At 39.7% G+C, this 19,320-nt stretch overlaps 1 protein-coding gene across 1 annotated transcript in view; it reads left to right on the top strand.

Moving 5' to 3' along the window:
- The window catches only part of STARD9 (StAR related lipid transfer domain containing 9), a 93,935-nt gene that overhangs the window by 68,645 nt on the left and 5,970 nt on the right, over positions 1-19,320 (top strand). The window contains exons 22-28 of the mRNA XM_039704760.1: positions 297-499; positions 2,881-3,361; positions 4,216-15,336; positions 16,095-16,292; positions 17,437-17,620; positions 18,221-18,367; positions 19,059-19,164. Of these exons, the coding sequence (XP_039560694.1) occupies positions 297-499; positions 2,881-3,361; positions 4,216-15,336; positions 16,095-16,292; positions 17,437-17,620; positions 18,221-18,367; positions 19,059-19,164 (12,440 nt within the window). The remainder of the gene's footprint in view (positions 1-296; positions 500-2,880; positions 3,362-4,215; positions 15,337-16,094; positions 16,293-17,436; positions 17,621-18,220; positions 18,368-19,058; positions 19,165-19,320) is intronic.

The raw sequence follows: 19,320 nt of genomic DNA, 5'->3' as shown, positions 1-19,320 counted from the left end.
GTTTCATCTATGGAAGAATACAGCAAAATGAACAGTGACAATATCTTTTAAAATCTTTTTGCTGTTATCTTTCTGGCAATGGAATTACCTGCTTCACTACTAGAGCTTTCATGTTTTCTGGCATTTATGACACTCACAGGGTTGCAGCTTCTGTGATGTGCATATACACAACTGTGAGTTTTTGCCATAATGCACCCTTATTGAACTAAACAACATCTTGAACATTGTCTGTCTTTCTTTAGTAAGATGACTGGTTTTATTAAAAATAATTTATTCTGGTTTAAATTCACTGTCAGCTTTTCTAACAGCAGAGAAATAGATGCTGTGCATGAAGAGTACAAGCAGAAACTGAGAGACCAGGAAGCCTTCCACAGAAAACAAATTCAGCAACAGCAGCTCTATGTTGAGGACTTAAAGCAACAGATTCTGAGAGGACAGATCAAAGCAGAGCAGGAACTAGAAAATGACCAAGCATTCATCAACCAGCAAATCCAAGAAAGTGGGTACCTGCCTTTTCCCCTGCTTCAACTCCATTCCATTACTGCACTTTCATCCTCTAACCATTTTTTGTGCTAGTGATGTTTTTTGGGGTTTTTTTTATGAGTGGAATTTTTATCATGGCTAATTACTGGATTTCTCCTACAATTGCCTTTCCCTTGAGAACAGTTACTGAGCTTTGATTAACAGAGTTATAGGGCTCCTCCTTTGCAGTGCTCCAGCAGCACTGTTTAATTAGCACTGCAGGTCATTAGCACTGCTGGGAGGGACAGCACCAGCTACTCCCCTGTGGCTCTGAGCCTCCTCTCCCAGCCTGATAACAATCCTGTCTCCCTACAGCTGTGGTTCTGATATTCTTTGGTTTGTCTTCTAATCTATTTTGATCTAGGTTTCTTGATAAGCAAAGGGTGCCTATACAAAGTGTCATTCCCACTTGGCAAAATCTGCTGTTTGAGCCTGGAAGAAGAAAACTTTGTGAATTTTTAGCAATGTCTCAGCCAAAACTCATGCAGGCAGCGATCTTCTAATTAAGCCAGCCACAATGAAGAGATGAAAAGGAAACTGTTTTGGTGGGATATAGCAGAAGAATATGTAGATAGTACAGAAAATCCGAGAGTTTCCCCCAGACATCTTTATTTTGCGGCTCTGTAGACTTGTTCTCTGCTTCCCTCTAGTTCTGCTGTTCTCACTGTGTTCATGCAAAGCTTAGCCAGGCAGGTAGTGTTTGCCAGCCAAATACAATTCTTTACTTGGCAACAGACCAAAGTTCTTCACCTTTTCTGTGTCCTCTGTGGCTCAGCTCCTGACAGAGGCAAGTTTTTGCACAGAGATTAATTAGCATCTTAAGCTTGCAACTCTCTTGCACTGAAATTGATCTGCCAAATATTTTGCTTGCTAAAATCTTGCTAAAGAGAACACGTTCTCTTGCTAAAGAGAAACAAAGTTGAGAAAAAAAAGCTTTATATGTCAAAACTAAAAATGTTATTAAGAAAAATTAATTAACATAATGACAAAAATGCTTCCCTTTTATCCACAGAGTAACCGTAGAGTTAGAACTCCTACCTCTGTTCATGTGCTCCTTGCAGAGCTGCCAATATAAGCAGGACAGGAGACTCATTGTGGTGGGGATCACTAATGAAGTGTGTTTAACAAGATCAGTATTCACCAAGCAAGTGATACTTACAATCTCTCTGCACTAATGATTCCTTGCACTAGGGAAACTTCCAGAGCCCCAAATTCCTCTCTTGCAGCTCAGCTGTGCAGAGCTGCAAGAAGCCCTCATTCATCCCATCAAATTTAAATACTTCTTAATTCCTACATCCCTGAACCAGCAATGAAACATTGCTTATGTAGTAAAGGACTGCACATTGAAAGTAAGCTCAGCCAGAAAAAAATTGCTGCTAGCAGGACAGCAGTGCTTTGGGAAATGGTGGTTCTTTAAGAAGTGCTCCACTTGTAAAGGAACCTGGCCTGAGATTTTTACATTGCTTGTTCAGCAATGGATTTTTTTTTGTTTCCTTCTTTTGAGAGCTGAATATGTGTATTTTTGTATCAGCATAAAAATTCTGCTTCATTAAGAGAACAGGTTCAAGCCATCAGATACAGCCTGGTCATGGTGATCTCTTCTTTTGTTACAGTTCATCATAGCTCAGATTGAAGCTCGTGTGCTCTAAAAAACGTCTAAGCACATCCATCCCTTGCATGGAATAAAAGTATGCTTGCATCTAGGGTTTAAAACAAATCAACCTGGTTCTGTTCTCTATTGTATCCTCATTGACTGCAAAGATCAGGCTCTGAGTATTTAGCAAAGACTTAGTGTGTAAGCACAGGTAACATATTTTGTTATCAAATTAGGTTGATCGCTTGGTGTGTGAATGTATTTGGCACTTACGAACTGTAGGGGTCATTAACTGAAGCAGAGATTCTAATTATTTTTGTGGAGTAGAGTGGTAATTCTGTGAAAAATACACATTGACTGGTGCTATAATCTTGTGGTTTTTGAACTGTTTGTCGTAATAGCAAAAGGTTGTGTTGGCTTCACATGCATCTTTGCCATGACAGTATTTGTTTTATTTTATGCACATTTAACTGGTTGATCTTAAAGGTCCCTTCCAATCCAAGCCATTTAATGATTCTTTAATTTTATGATTACATGCTTATATTCTGCAGTTGCTACCTGAGTCCTTAACCCAATGAGGAGGCTTTTAGTTATCAACGAAGTAGAGCAACAGTACATTTTTCTTTAAATAGTTTGTCAAGACTCTATATGCATAGAAATTCTGTTCTCAAATTACCTCTAAAGGCTGATTAAATTAAGAAACAAGATAGTAACAAGCAGTGTTTTTCCTAGGATTTTTACTTTCTTTCAATCATTGTTTACAGACCAGCAGAGGCTTATAAATGAGAACAAACGTCTGGCTGCTCTTCAGCAACAGCAGAGGGAGTTTGCAGTGCAAACAGAGCCTACGCTGTGTGCAGAGGCTGAGGTGCAGAGCACCACTGGGCTGGAAACCTGCCTTTCCCTGCTACAGCAGAACAAGAAGAGACTGGTGCAGCTGGAGCTCTTGCAAAGGTACTCCTTAAAGAAGGCTGAAAGAAACCTAAGGCGGAAGAAGGTCAAGTTCCGGCTGGAAAGGATAGTCAAGAAGCAGAAGCTGTTGGAAGCCAAGCAACACCTGGAGCAGCTGGAAGCTAGCTGCTGGCTCAGTGAAGAGTGTGTGAAACAATCCCAAGCCCTAAGTGATAATATTGCTGTACGGTCCTCTTTGGATCACCACTTGCAAAAGAGACAGAAATTGTTGGGTTCGAGTTCCTTGCAGCACAGGCATTTGTTCTGTGATTCGTACCTGCCCCATGTACCCAGGTAAGTTAACATCTGCCAAAGACTCTGCACTTTCAAAAGTAACATAAATTCAAGGTATTTTCAGGCCACCTATCCTGAATGCCTTTCAGTGTATTGAAGAAAATCCCCAAATCTACAATATCAGTGATCCCACTACATTGTACTTCAAGATGGAGCTGTTTGTCCTTTTCCTTTGGGTCCCTACTTATCTGTCTGACATGGTCTTCCCCACTTTTTTGCATTTCTCTCTCAAGCCTTTCTGCACTTTTTACCTCTTTGAGAAGGTTTTTTTAGAAGTGGTTTAGAAGCTTCTGTTGTTAGCTTGTTCAGACTGTTGGTAAATACTAATTTTTGCACAATTTTATCTTGATTATCATCAAACTCTTCTTCAGAATATTGGTATCTTTGGATAGATTGAGAGGACTTTTATACTGGTCAATCTTTCTCAAGCTAAATGTACATCTCCATGCAATGCTAAAATGTTGGGATACTACAGTGTCTATCACAGCATGGTCCTTAGCTATTTCCACAGCAGGAAATAGCCAAACTCTGCTAAGTGGATTTCTGTGGCTTAGAACTATATTTTATTTTTAATTAATATTTACAGCTACTTGAGCTTACAGAGATTCAATATGAAGCTATACCTCACAGCACTGAGCTATTTCTTTGTGTGCAGGGCATCTTTCCAGATAGCAAGGGGATTTTATAATTAGTCACAGAATTTTTTTTTTTATTCCCTGCTAGAATTGGATTTTGAAAGAAAATATTGTTGCTTCATGAATTGTTATTCTTATTTGCAAGATGTTACTGTGGTGAAAGTGTTAACTACATTATTCATGCAAGAATTGGACTTTATTTCTTCTTTATTTTCACAGCTGTTTTTCGAAGAGGGAGTCTGTCTCCAAGTTATCTACCTCACCAAATATTGATCAATACTGTAAAGGTAGTACAACAGACAGGTTGTCACCTGTAGAATACCTTAACAGAAGTGGTAAAGACATTTCTGAGAGTGATGACCTTAATGATGAAAAGGGGATCTCCTTTTCAGTCCAGAGGCAGCTAACTGAAAAACAAAAAGCATCTTCAATTGAAAATAAAAAAGGAGGAGAGAAATACTCTAATGATTCAGCTATCATGGCTTGTATCAATAAAAATTGTAAAAAAATTGAAAAGTTAGATGACAGTCCAGGGCAAGCTAGATCTCAAAACCAGACCTCTAAAGGTTCCTCTCCTGATCTTTTTAAGGAGAAAGATGAGCCAAAAACCTTTATTACAGGGAGAAGAATGACAAAATCAAAGGTGCTAGGAGATTTAATTCAGCCTGCCAGCAGCAATGTAGCACAAAATAGAGCTCAGGTATCCAATAAAAAGATTAGAATGGATATCAACGGAAAAGGCCACAGGTCTTCTCCAGAAAATTTTCCTAAACAAATGAAGAAAACAGTGTATGGAAACCCACCATCAGTGCATCTAAACCAAACAGTCAAAAATTGGAAAAGAGAAGCAAACTCAGCCTTGCCAAGTCGTGAGAAATCATCAGTGGAAGAGAAAGAATTTCTGATGGCAGCAACATCAGTAGGCAATCTCACTAAAATGAACTCACAGACACCACTCTCTTATGTTGAAAAAAAGTGGCACAGTGCTGAGATGCTAAGTGCTGGAGTGCCCAAAACAGCCACAGATATGCTGGGGAACTGGCAAGAGGATGATGAAAATGAGATTTCTGATACTGACAGTTCCTATTCTGTAGATTCGCTCTCCTGTGCTTATGCAAAAGCTTTCCCAGAGAAACTGAAACTGGAAGATTTTGACAAAAATAAATGTCTTGCCAACCCAGAAGATTCTGAGAGCGATGACAGTCAAATGTCACAAGACTCACTGATAGAAAAGGAAAATAAAGCCAAAAAGCAAAATACAAGCCAATTTCACAAGTTAAAGGCCCATCGTGAGCCAGCTAAGCTTTACAAAAGCAGAACGGAGAACCATATTTCATCTTTGGTGACATCATATGCATCTCGTAGGAGACTGGGAAAGGCTGAAAGAAGCTTTTCTCTGGATAGCTTAGCTGATGGGGAAGAGATGCCAGCAGAAGATCTGGTAGAAGAATCCAAATCTGACTCATCTGATGAAATGCCAGCAGAGATTTTCTGGAAGTTACAAACTCCTAAATTACCAGCTATGCAGATTGAGGAAAACCATGAATCCAAGACCTGCAACAGAGATACAGGAGGGACAGATTATGATCTGAAGCTGACCAGTTCCTTTTATTTGAACACCAAGCCACAGACTGCTTCCAGTAATGCTTGCAAGAAGTTGCTGAAGGGAACAAAAGTCTCCTTTGTAGAACAAGAAAGGTCTCCTGAAAGAAGACTGTATTATACAAGTGGAAATCCTTTGTTTACTAATGATGCCTGGTCTTCCTGTGACTCAAAGGTTGACATTAGCAGCCCCAGAATAACAGCATCTTCTTCCCATGAAAACTTGGAGTTTCAAGATGCTCGTCTGTGCTCTTCAAGCAAACCAGAACTTTGGCTAAAGAAAGATGATCTAAAGCAGTCAGCTGCTGAGGTTTCTTTTGTTTCTGGCTCTAAGCAGATTCACAGCATTACTCACAGTCCACATCATGTAATCCAAATAAACTCTGTTTTCTCCTCTGACACATTGGAAGTACCTTTACCTGAAACAACAACTGCAAGCAGGACGTGTGAGAGCAGATCATTAAATAAGGTTTCAAAGGGATGGACAAACTCTAGTGAAAATTCTTCCTTGGAATCTCCAAATGTAAAGTCCTCGTTTGCTAGCTCAGTAGGACTAAGTGCCTCTTTCCTTCCTACTTCAGCAGAGCATGATTATTATGAACATTCAGGGTCACACCATCCTGAACAAGAACAACTGGGTGAATTGTCCACTTACAGGTCTGCTACCGAGTTCAGCTGTTTGGAAAGCACCTCCACTGCAGACTGCTTGTCACTGGTATCTAAGAAAGAGGAGAACTCTGCCACCACAAATCATCCAGAGCTGCCAAAAGATTATACTCTGAAAGAAACACCTTTTATTTCTGTGTTGCCTGTGCAAATTGAGCAGTGGAGTGGCTGTGTAGATGCAGATTTAGAAGACTACTTATTCCAAACTTTTTCAAAAGATGAGCTTCACAATGACTACAATAACTTGATGACAAAATCAAGTGTGACAGATTCAGGCAGTGAAAACACATCTGTCAGTGTACCTGCTGCTGAGTGTTCTATGAGATTTGCTCATAATATGACCTCAACACAGACATGTGCAGTGAAGCACATCCAATTCACATCCAGTGGAAACTGTGGGCAGCTTTTTCCAGTACAAAAAATACCAACACGTTGTGATGAAGGTTTCTTCCTCAGTGACTTAAACAAGAGCTGCTCTGTGGTGAGCAGTTACAAGCTTCAGATGGCTGGGCAAGGAGCAGAGTCAGCTGATACAGATGAACCCCCCATGTCAGGGGACAGTAATCTGGAAACAATGCAAGAAACAGATCATGAGCAAATACCTGCAGAAGTAACAGGAGAGACAGATTTTTCCTCACAGAAAACAACATATCAATGTCACCCTTTAACTGCTGCCAGCACAAGCTATGACCAGTCTGCAACACCAATAGAGGTGTGTCAAAAAGAGACAATCTGTATGGAAATAAGCACAGATAGCTTGGCAGACATTGTGCCAGAGGTGCCTTTGCTCAGAGATTGTGAAGAATATGTATCAAAGGAAGAAGACTTGTCTTCACTAAATCATTATGAATTCAAACACAAACCTGATTCCAAGGATTATTCCCCTGAATGTGCTTTAGCAGACAGTCAGGCGAGTTGCTTATCCCAGCAAATTTCAGAAAATTCTACATTACACACTGATAACATAAGAGAAGAAAGCAGTGAAAGCAAAGAACACAATGTATTGAATTCTCAGGCTGCAGTTCAGAAAGAATTTTCATCCAAATATGAAAACCTAGTTGTAAATGAAGGAAGTTATTTCCTACTGAATGTAAATGGGAAAAACACCAAGTCCTTTCCTGCTGCTATTTGTGAGAATACAAATTTTCTCCCAGAATCTAATTCAAGCCTATTTTACAAAGTTTCAACGAAAGCTAATATTTTTCAAAGTGCATATGAGACTGAAAATTATGATAAACTATTGGAACATGTCACAAAAGTGAAAGGAGATTATGATGCTACATCTAATCTTACTGTGGAAGTCAGTGTCACAAAAAGTTGTTCTGATGTACATTCTGGCTGTCTCTGCCCAACATGCTCTTCAAAAGCAACAGGACAGAAAAACAATACACATAAGGCAACTGACATTTCTGCAGAATTTGATGCTTCTGTTCTCTTGGAAACAGAAACACAGAACAAATCTTTACCTGAATCTAGAGAAGAGGAAGAAACATTTTTTGAAAGTGATTGCCCAGTGGACTTTCATGTTGAATGTGATGCAAATTCAGAGTTGGGAAGGGTATTTGAAAGCAACACAAATGCATCAGCTGTCATTTCTCAAGAGGAGAGTTCCTATAGAAATAAAGAATCCAAATTTTTCAGAGGCATAGAAATGGATACAGAAGAAGCCATGGCTCCTTATCAGAATACATCCAGGGATGAGGAAGTAACAAAATCAATCAATAAGGCAAGCAACTTAGAAAAAAGTGCATTGGAAATTAAATCCAGACACACTGAATGTTTACCTGACAGACCAGTTTCTCAAGTCCAAAGTGTAACTGAGGACAGTAAAAAGGATTTTAAAGACATTGGTCTAGCTCAGAATCCAAAGAAACCTACTGATATCACAGCTTGTGAAGTTCACTGTGAGTTTAATACAAATCTGTGCCTGACACGTGAAGAGCTGCGCAAAGATGAACTGCAGGAAGGCAGCACAGGAGCAGAACATACTCAGGAATCAAAAGCACTTGTGCACTCTGGCAGCCAACTTGAAACAAGCAGCTTCTGCCAAAAAGAAGTAAGTGAGAAAACAGAAATAGGTATTTATTCAACAGAGCTTTCTGTTGCTCCCAAAACCACTCCTTCATCTGTGAGTTCCCACACAACAGATATTACTCCGAATACTTTGGGATTCCTTGATACTTGCAAAGGGCTTTTACAGATGAGTGGAACAACAGAGAATGCAGCTGAAACCGTACTAATCCCAAGAAGGCAAGGAAATATTTCAGCAGAACTTGAAAATGAAGGACAAATAAATTCTAACAATATAATTGAACATTGTGTACCAAACTGTTTGCTCCAGGAAGACATGGTTAATGAATGTGAAGTGACTGGGAGTGAAGAACAAATTACCATGACAAACACTGAGGAGCTGGTTATTATGAAGCAAGAAGACTTATGCACAGATGAAAATGTTTATTTTAATGAACAGTCTCCAGCTCTGCATCAAACATATTGTGACAGAGGTGACAAAGAAGAAATTTTAGATCAATTTAAGATTCCTGAAAGGTACCTGATGGCTTCTGAAGTAGAATCAAATATACTGTTAGAGGATAATTCAAGATACCAAGACCCTACTGAAATGAGTGAGGATGGTGATCCAGTGGACTCTTCTACAGAGATAGGACATGTAGTTGATCCATGTGAATATTCAGTTGAAGATAGTGCTGATATTGACCAATACAAAACTGAACAAAAATTTACAAATCTTGACAGACATACTGTGCAATCTCCTGAGCATGACACTTCAGAAGACTTGAATGTAGGTATCGTTAGAAAAAGTTTTGACATTTGTGAATTGGATCAAGTGGGCTCCAGAGCTGAGGAAGAGACAGTGCAATTGATGAAGCTAGTAGAAATGGCCAAAGCAGACAAAAAAAAGCAGATATATGTAACAAACACAGAGGAAGTAGAACTGATCTTTTTACAAAACCTGGATGAACTCTTCCCTGAAAACAAAGGCAGCTACCAAATGACACACGATAACAACAGATTAAATGAAATATTAAGAGAAAGCCAGTGGGTGTCTACGAGCTTTTCTGGAAATAATGAAGACATTATCAAGCAACAGAATCCACCAGCATCACAGAAGTGTACAGAAAAGAACCAAGAACTTCAAGACTCCCCATGCCAGTCTGTAAATCAACCTTTATATCTTGGAGGAAGTGATGATTCTCGTCTGGTTCAATGTACAAAACCATCTAACAGCAGTCTTGGAACTGGAGCTGTTCTGCCTTACTATGAAACATTAATGGAGAGTGAGATTGGTGGTGGTACCTCTGTTGCAGCCAACAAAACAAGAGAAGACAAACATCTTCCAGATAAAACACCAAGTAAGAGTGTAGCTCTTCTGCAAACCACGACCACACAGCAGAGGCAGGAGGACGAACCTTTTGTATTTAAAAATGGACCAGATTATGCCATATCCACACAACCTGTCAATGAGAACAGCTCTTTCACTCCCTACAGCGTAGGTGGTCTTGAGCCTGGAACTGTTGTACTTCAGCAAAGGGCCAAAGGAAGTTCATTTTTCTTGGAAAAATTAGATTCTTCTGAAGATATAGTGCAGGATATTAATAATGCTTATGAAGAACACAGTATGGATTTAATGGTTAATGAATTATTAAAAGACTGTCTTAGTTCCATAGACAATACAGCTCAAGAGGTAAAGGATACTATTGTGCCTGATTCACTAGTGTTGGATAGTCCATTGCTGTCTTCCTCAGAGAAAGAAGTGATGGAAGATATAGGGGTGGGGAAAACCCACTCTTCACTAGAAAGCTCTACCCAAAAAATATTTCAGAATATTAACACAACTCAGAAAGTACCTCACTTGGGGGGTTCACCACTGCATGATGAGAAGACATTTTTAAGTGCAAGCTATCCCACAGCAAACAGTAAATGTGAAAATGCAGAGTTTCCTGTTGTAGCTGGATATCAGCATGAGCCCATAGAAAACCAGGAACATGAAGCTTGTGAAGAGTGCTGTGTAGACCAATCAGGCAATGCTCTTCCTGAGAAGGCTCCAGCCCTTTCAGAAGGCCTGAACAAGTCTCCAAAGGAACAGCCACATCATAGTAAAGACTTTCTAAATTATAATAGGAACTTGGGCACTTCTGAATGTTCTCCTGGTCTTCTGAATTTTCCAGCATCAGCTGCAGATAGTTTAATTGTCAGCAGTGGAGACAAAGATAAAAATACTACTGTTCTCTCTGAAGAAACAAAGTACTTTGAAAGTGAATCAACTGGTTTGAGTGTATTTGTAACTTTTCCTGGTGTTTTTCAAAAAGGAGACGAAAAGGAAAATTCTGCAGTTGCAGAGGCCACATATGCTCAGAGTAACAAACTCCCTGAAAAAGTTGTGGAAACAGAGCAAAAGGAGAAAATTGTTCAAGGTTATTTCCAGAACTGTGGTGACACAAAAGAAGATAAAATTCATGAGTTCTCAGAACACTGCAGTAACACTAATAGTGTGGCTGTACCAGAATCGGGTCTGCTCACTTTCCAGAGCCAAGGACAGACTGGCTGTAATGAATCAAAGTCTCTGCCATCACACTCTGCAGAAGACACTCCACATGAGACACCATTTCAAAGCTCCAAGAACTTCAGTGGTTTTAACACATCTTTTTTATTTGGAGACCCAAAATCTCTAGTATTTAGTCAGCTTGAGGACTCATTTCAAGACAGCTGTTCGACTGAGAAAGTGTCCTGCCATTCTGCAGATGTGTCCTCTGTAAAAGAAGATTTTCCCCAATCATTAGCAAGAGTCAATAACCCAGCCTTAACAGCATTTTCAGAATTTCCTTCAACTGCAGATGCAGGCCATGGTGAAACTAGCACATATGATACTTCACATTCAAATATACTGAAACAGTCTCCATTTGCTGTTTTGCAAATACAAGACACTCAGTCTGATAAAGCTGTGGTATTTGATGAGCCAATATGTGCTTCAGGAAGTATTTTACTTTCTCTTGCAAAAGAAAACATGCATTTTCCAGTCTCTGACATAGACTGTACTTCATATGAAAATTCTGCTGTAGATGGGGAACCTGTCTATGGAAATAATAATAAAAAACCTGACAGTGATACAAAAATTGATCAGCATCATTGGGATAAAGTTCTACCACAAGAAGCTTGCAACAAAAACATAGAGAAAATACCAAATGATAATTCTCTTTTACTACCATCATTACCTTTATGGAATACTAGAAGGGCAATTCTTATTAAAGAGGGACAAATTAGAAATACACTTAACGGAAGTAAGGAAGAACTGCATTCAAATATTGAGGCTGAACATTTTGCAGTAAAGACAGAGTCGAGAAAAACATTAAGTAGAGAACCTGTTGAAAAGCAAACTAATGTATCCTCAAATTCTCCAAATGAACCAACAGGCTCAGAAGTTAAAATGTTGGAAAATCTGTATCCAGGAGATGTTCAAGTGGATCCTGACTACACCTGCAATTCATTTGGTCAAGCATATCCCACATACAGAAGCCCTGATCCCAGGCAACCATATCACACTGTCTTGGATTTTGATAAAAACCTTACAGATTTGCAAGGTAGCTGTCAGTATGTGCCTCCAGGAGGACAGATAGAACAGGTGCCAGATAGAACAAATGCAGAGGGTAGAAAAGAGATTTTACTTTGCAAAAATAATATATGTTCAAGCATTGATAGTGCTGCTGATGCTGGGGCAAACACTTGTTCAACAATGGGAGACACTACAATGAGGAATAATACCCTGAAATCAGAAAGACTCAATTTTTCTGTAAAAAATAATGAAACAACTTCCACGAACTTTTTGTCAGAAAACCATGATTTAACTCTTCAAGAATCCAAATTGGTGCAATTCAGGAGCAAAAGATCATATTCCACCACAAGGAGTACAAAGGGCTCTAAACAAAGTGAACTGAGACCTTATTTACAAAGTCACAGAGTATCAGCTCCAGCTATTGCTGTTTTCTCTGACACAGAATGTACTTTGGAAGCTTCATCTAAGGCAAATCCTTTGTTGTATTCTGCATCTAAATCACTGCAAGATTTGAATATGAGTGTAGAGCCTCCATCACCAACTGAAGATGATCTTTATGAAATTGAAAGATTTTCAAAGAAGGAATTGAAAAACTTTCTACAAATTAAATCTAAACCAAGATTTCAGCAAAAAATGGCACAAACTAAAAAGCTTGCAAAATGTGATTCCAAAAACTTACAAAATTTAGCAGCAAGAAGCCAAAGTAGTCAGTCTTTGAAAGACTGTACTAGTCAATCTCCATCATCCTTACTGCCCACAGCTCACAGTTCTGTGTCTGCAGAAGCAAATGTCCGTTCAAACAGCAATTCTGTAGCTCAGTGTAGTGAAGGGGAAGGAGAAGAAGCTGGGTACCAGCCAGAAACTGATTTATTTTTGCAAGATAATAAAGATGCAATGCATTTTAGATCAAGTGATATCAACCCATACATTCACCCATGGCAACAAGATGGAGCCTGCAAGATTGGCTGGAAACAGTATGCTTTTGGAAGTGCAAGTGATGTCTCTTGCAATCAAATTCCTTTGAATATGGAAAACCGTAAAGTTATGAGATGTTCCAGCGTAGACAATGGATTGAACTCTCAAAATTCTCCTTTTCGTTCTCATCTAAGTTCATATGCTACAGCAAAAGTTTTGTCAAGCACTTTGAGTAGCATTGAAGGTCTTCAAGAATGGGACAGTGTCAGACAAGACTTTCAATCAGCATACTCGAGTGACAGTACCAAACAGCACAGCAACATATCCAGTGAAACATTGGAGACTAACTCAGAAAACAACACTGCTGAACTTGAGAATCCTTCCACACAACCTGGAAACTCTTCAATGCAGGTTGATGAAATTGTACTGTTGTATCCTTCAGAGTCTGAAAAACCTTCCAAAAAAACACCAGGGATTACATGTGAGCAAGGAACACAAACAGCAACTACAGGAAGGTACAAAAGGCAGAGAAGACATCAGAGAAGCTATACAGATCTTTCCGCAAAAAAAGAGGAAACAAACAGAGATTTATTTCATCAACCTTCTTCTTGGACAAGCATGCAAAACCTGTCCATGCATCTGTCACAGCTTCTTCAGAACACTTCTGAGCTGCTGGGAAATCTTTCCCAACAGAGTGTTATAGACCATGAGCAGAATGCCAAAATCAACCAAAAGAGAATTGAAGGTGCTGTAAAGGCTATTAAGTCAGATAGCTGTACTCAGACTACAGCAGATGTAGGCACTCAGACTGAGATTTTGGAAAAGCCTCAAAGCAAACATGAAGAAAAACAAGTGGAGGCAAAAATGGAAAAGGAATTGAGGGCAGCTCAGGCAGTAAATGCTGATTGGAAAGAAATTGGTGCAGATACAGTAGGAGAGATTCCCAAAAGGAAAGAGGAAACACCGACTCCTGAAGAAAGAACACAAGAACAAACAGGGATGAAAAACCTGGGCAATTCTGACTTCCATGACAGTCTTGACAGCATTTTGGAAGACTCCTTTATGCATCTGCCTTGTTTACCCAAAAATTCCACCCCTATCTTACATTTTCAAAAAACATCACTAAATGCACAGCAGAACGTTGCTTTTGCTAGTACCAGAGTTTCACCTCTCACACCATCTTTGCCAAGTTCAGGGCAAGATGGTTCTTCATGCACTGTAGTTAGCAGCCCTACTAACAGCACCTCTCAATCTCCAACATCTTATACTCAGCATAAAAGAAGTGTCAATGAAACAGAGACTCCAGCTGAAAGAAAATTTTGGTACAAAAATACCCTGCTAGTCGACAGGGCCTCTTCCCCTATTCTTACTCTCAGCGCTAGTCCCAGCAGCCAGAATGCTTTTAGCAAGTCTGTTTGTCCCACTAAGGAACCTCTTGGATATTCCAGCGTTGCTTCAAGTCCCCTTCACACCAAGAGAAAGCTGAGGGCAGGCCCACAGTTCAGCATGCAACACCATGTGGACAATTTTTCACAGACAGAAACAGACAGTGAATCAAGCACCTCTAGAGAACACAAGAGCATAAGAAAGAAATCTGGAACTTTCTCTGATAAGAAAGCAGCCAAAGACCTTTTAGGGCAGGATGGTTCAAAAGACTTGGAAGAGCAGCACAGACTGAGGGTTGACACCCACACCACCATTTGTGCAGAGCGGCTGTATCACTCCAGCAGTATGCTGGAGGTGTCAGGACACAGTGAAGTTGTAACAGGTGATGGCAGAGACCAGGCTTCAGTGGCACATTCCCTTCATTGTATGTATGTTACAAGGGGTGGAAGAGGTTCTTCAGGTGGAATCGGGCACAAAAAGTTCTCTGGGAATTCTGATACTGCTTTGATTCCTAACTACCCTTCTCCAAATACTGACTTACTTTTTAATAAAAAAATTAGTGCCACTTGTTCAAGTAAGACAAATGCTGGCACATCCTCAGAACCTCTGGTAGAAGCATCTTCTGTACAATTTCATGATTTCTTCTGGAGGAATGAGGACAGCTGCCCTGCCCCACTCTCTGATGTGAGCGACGTGCAGACGTCCTTCCGAGACGACAGTACAGATTCTGTCACTGGGAGCGAATGTGACACTGAAATCCCTCTCAGCAAGAGCTCTGCTTTTGCAAAGCCCTACAGGCCTCGGAGCTGCAGCCTCCGTGACTTACCCATCCACAATAAATTCAGCAACTGGTGTGGTGTTAGGAGCAGCCCTCCTCCTCTGCTACTTGGCTTGAGCGGCAGCGTGACCGATTTAAGGGGTCAGGCAGAAAAGAAGCCTGGAAGCACACGATCAACAGAAGTGGAAGGGAATTACCAGCCTTGTGACAGCAGGAGCAGAGAGATCAAGAGACTTCAGAGAGAGCGTGCCCAGATCATGTCCAGCATTCAGCTGGATCTGCATCAGCATCCCCTCACAGTGGAACTGACTGAGGCAAAGCTCAATTATGGCATTGGGGAAACAGATGCCCTGCTGAGGGTCCTTCAGAGAGGAGCTGCAGATGAGCCAGGGGCAATTCCAGTGAAGCAGCAACTTTATGAAAGGTAAATTACTTTATGTAGTATTGTTTTAAGTATATTTAATATGTTTCATGCAGCTTAAATAACATTTAGTTATGAGCCAATCACTTAGTCCCAATGAATGAAGAGATACACTATCAGACTTATTTAAAAAATTGTTAAGCAATGCATTTAGGACAAAATTTGGGGTTACTCCAAGAAAACAGAGAAAAGTGATTTGGTGTAATCCAAATCTAGTGTTACCTCACTGTTAAAATTTCTAGCAGCCATGAGAGTTATCTTGTGTACCTGGTGATGTGGGAATATATTTAATTGATTTATTGCAATGTAAAAATAATTGATACATCCTATTTATGGAAATATCCCATTCATGTTTCTGTGAATAAATGCTGCTGTATGACTAAACAAAAATAATTTCTAACACCCCATAAATATGCAAAATATTTTTTAAAAATAACAAGATACTTGATTCTTGTGATTGTAGAACTGAGTGTGGGAAAATGTTGCAACAAAAATTTTGAAGCAGCTACATTGGTCTCCATCTACAATTTGCCTCTCAGCTGTTACCAGCAGTAATCACAACCCTCTCTTACATTTCCTGCTATCAGAAAAACAGTGGCATTTTAGAATTTCTACATCATCTCTCAGCATGTAGACAAAGAGGTATTAGATGGTATTAGATTCCTATAAAAATTTTACATTAAAAATCTACCTAATATTTAAGTGCTTAAAAAAAACATTTCAGGGTGCATTTTATCACTCTAATCATGATTCCCTAACAGGCACATGAGAACTATTGAAACTCTGAGGAAGGAAAGAGTAAAAAGGCTACAAAGATACCAAAGAAGCAGAAGCCTGAGCCCCCAAAAGCATTTGAGTCTGTCCCAGACTCTGGATGCAAGTCAGAGGGATCTAGATCTCCCCAGCAGACGCCGAGAATATCTGCAACAGCTGAGAAGAGATGTGGTGGAAAACACCAGGTAGGGCATTGGAAACCTCTCCTGTCCTGATGCTCATGAGCCCTGCTCACAATGGGGGCACATTAATGGTTCTTTCTGACATCTGAGACTTCAGGGGCAGAATTCTTCTCAGTGTGGGGGTATTCACCTTTGGGATAGAAAATGCTTTCAGGAAAAACGCATGCCTGATTTTAGAAAATATTCATTAAAATCTTGGGTCTAGTTTTATTTCAGTCCATAACAAGTGTATAATTTATTATATGTGTATAATGGACAGGGACAGTCAAGTATTCTCTCTGGACTGGTTAGAAACCAACCTTCCTGTGATTTAGGAATGGTATTCTCCAATTTAGCACTCCTGCTAAAATCAGTGCTGCTTCCCCTTCCCTTCCAACTGGAGGTAGGAAAGGTAAAGATCATGGGTTGAGATAAGAACAATTTGCTGGAAACAGCAATGAGATAGGAAACAGAGCAGTAACAGCAACAGCATTAATACCAAAAGATGTGAGAAAAGAAATTATTCAAACTGAAAACCCCCTGACAATAGACAATATGGGATGGCTCCCTCTGCCACATCTCAGCTGGAAGGAACCCCTTCTGCCCAGAAGAGTGCCTTTCCCCCACCACAGCAATGATGTCAGGTGGTATAGAATAACCTCTGTGCCCTGGCCGTGCCTCCTTCCAGCAAAATTAGCTCTGTCCTGGCAGGAACCAGAACACTCCTTCACTAACTTAAAATCCACAGAGTTCAGTTTCATTTTAAATATCAGAGAATCTCTGCACCACTTCACTATTTAGAATTTCAGTTTCTTGTTCCCCACCATATTCCCTAAATGTTTTACTTCCTTTGTGGTCAGGAGACAGTTATTTTCCCAACACAATAATCTTGTATGTGATATGCCAAAGCTATAACCTTATATCATATGGAGACCTGATTTAGAAACCACTGAAGTAATCTCAGTAGTAATTGGACTTGCAATCTGAGTAATTTTCCAAGGCTTATGTCTACTTAGCCATTAGTGAGCAAAGAAAAGCTTTTTGGAGGCTGATGTGGTGGGGTTTAATTGCTTTTCTGGCAGGTTTTCCTGTTCTAAATTGAAATACTATTTTTTCATGGTATTTCAAGTAATTATCTGTTTTTCTCCTAACTTGTCCATCCTTACAGAGTTCAAGAACCAAAAAGAAGAAGCATTCAGCACCCTTCAGACATTGAACTGCTGCTCCAAGACTATCAGAAGGCACGAGAGGAAACCAAAACTGAAATTGCAAGAGCTAGGGACAAACTTAGGGAGAGAGCAGAGCAAGAGAAAAGGCGGATACGGGAACAAATATTTTCTCAGTTACAGAAGGTGAGCATTATATTGAAAGTACACATAGTCTTGAAGTTCTCAGGATTTTCTTTGTATGTAATTTTTACTTGGTCTTCTACCATTGAGTAGTTGCATTGGTAAAGTAAAATCTTCAGTCTTTAACAGCTATATTTGACTAGCAAGTTAAGTCAGGGGCTTGAGAAGTAGACAAAGAGCAATAAATGGGACTGAAAAGACATCTTTTTATAAAACTTCTTCCTCTTAAAAGCATCCTAGCATTAGTTTGATAGTTTGAACTCTTATAAGTGAAGATAACAGCAAAACCTGCATTTCCACAGAGTGTCAAATTTTACAGGGTCATTCACTCTATGGTTTATATGATCCTAGGCATTCAAACAAACTTGCTTATTTAATGCTTTCTGTATGGCAAGTTTGTGTCAACACTTCTTGGAAGAAATTGGATTTATTTAGATTCATTTTTCAACTTTCAGTGCTGGGGTTTTTTTGGGGGGTTTTTTGGTTTTTTTGTGGGGTTTTTTGTGTGTGGGTTGGGGTTTTTTTTGTTGTTTTTTTTTTGGTTGTTGTTTTTTGGGGTTTGTTTGTTTGTTTGTTTGCAAAATACTGTGATTTGTATTACAGGAAGAAGCAAGACTGAAGACTCTTGCAAGTACGAGCACTTTATGTACAGACTCCAGCCTCAGCCTCTCCTCTGGCCCAACATCTGGTTACAACAGCAGTAATACTGCCACATACACAGCAAGTAACCTCAGCAGCCAGGAAGGGCAGGTGAGAAACCACTGCTGTGTGAGACTGATGTCCCCTGGTGCTTCAAGCACAGAGGCATAGTGTAGGCACAGAGATGGTTTTTGAGATGATTTGAATTCTGTCACAGCTATGAGGCAGGACAAGTTTGCATTACCAGTACATAGATGGGTGACATGGGGTGAAGGAGCCTTTTGTAATGTAATTGCAAAGGACAGTGACATTTATTTTGCAAGTTTTGGGTGTTTTTTTGGTGGTGGTTTTTTTTTTTGTTGTTTGCTTTTTGGTTTGTTTTTTTTTTTGTAAGTCATAGATAAAAAAATCAGATAGTTACTACTGCCTATGTAACTATCAGAGATCTGTCAAATGTTTTAGAAACAGCAGGCCTTTTCTTGTGATAAATCTGATAGCATCTGATATTCTGAGTGACTCCTCCTAATAATACCTACATTGACTTGAGTTTCCATGTGTGAAAATGTACTTTCCTGAAGTCACTTTTGCAGTATGCACCCATGCTAGTTCCTCACACTTACTTTGCTAAATTTCCGAAGTATCATTTCATAACTAGGGGAAAGGCAAAGGGGTTACCTCATGATAAAGAGATGCTTCCAGCCTTGTAAGGCAGATTTGCTACTAATATTCCACTGCCTATTTAACACAAATTATTTTTCCCACTTCAAATGAATGCTCCCACTTCTGCACTTTCTTAAATCAGGTTTCTTCTGGAAATAATTTGGTTACAAGTGATACACGAGGTCGCTCAGCTGTTAGAAATAGTCAGCTTTACACATTAGAGCAACTGCATAAGGATTCAGCATTTGGTAAGTAAAACACACATTTTCTTTTTTTGAGCTGTATCCCAAAGCGATTTGTCATTTATGCAAATCAAAATCTACTTTGAATCTGGATATTGCAAGGATGTCCCTACCTTTACATGACTTCAGAAAAATACCATCAACCAGTAGCCAGTGCTTGCT

Source organism: Passer montanus, unplaced genomic scaffold (genome assembly GCF_014805655.1).
Source record: "Passer montanus isolate IOZ18808 unplaced genomic scaffold, ASM1480565v1 scaffold18, whole genome shotgun sequence".
NCBI classification, from domain to species: domain Eukaryota; kingdom Metazoa; phylum Chordata; class Aves; order Passeriformes; family Passeridae; genus Passer; species Passer montanus.
Note: the sequence above shows the minus strand (reverse complement) of the source record. Positions and strands in the feature narration are given on the sequence as shown.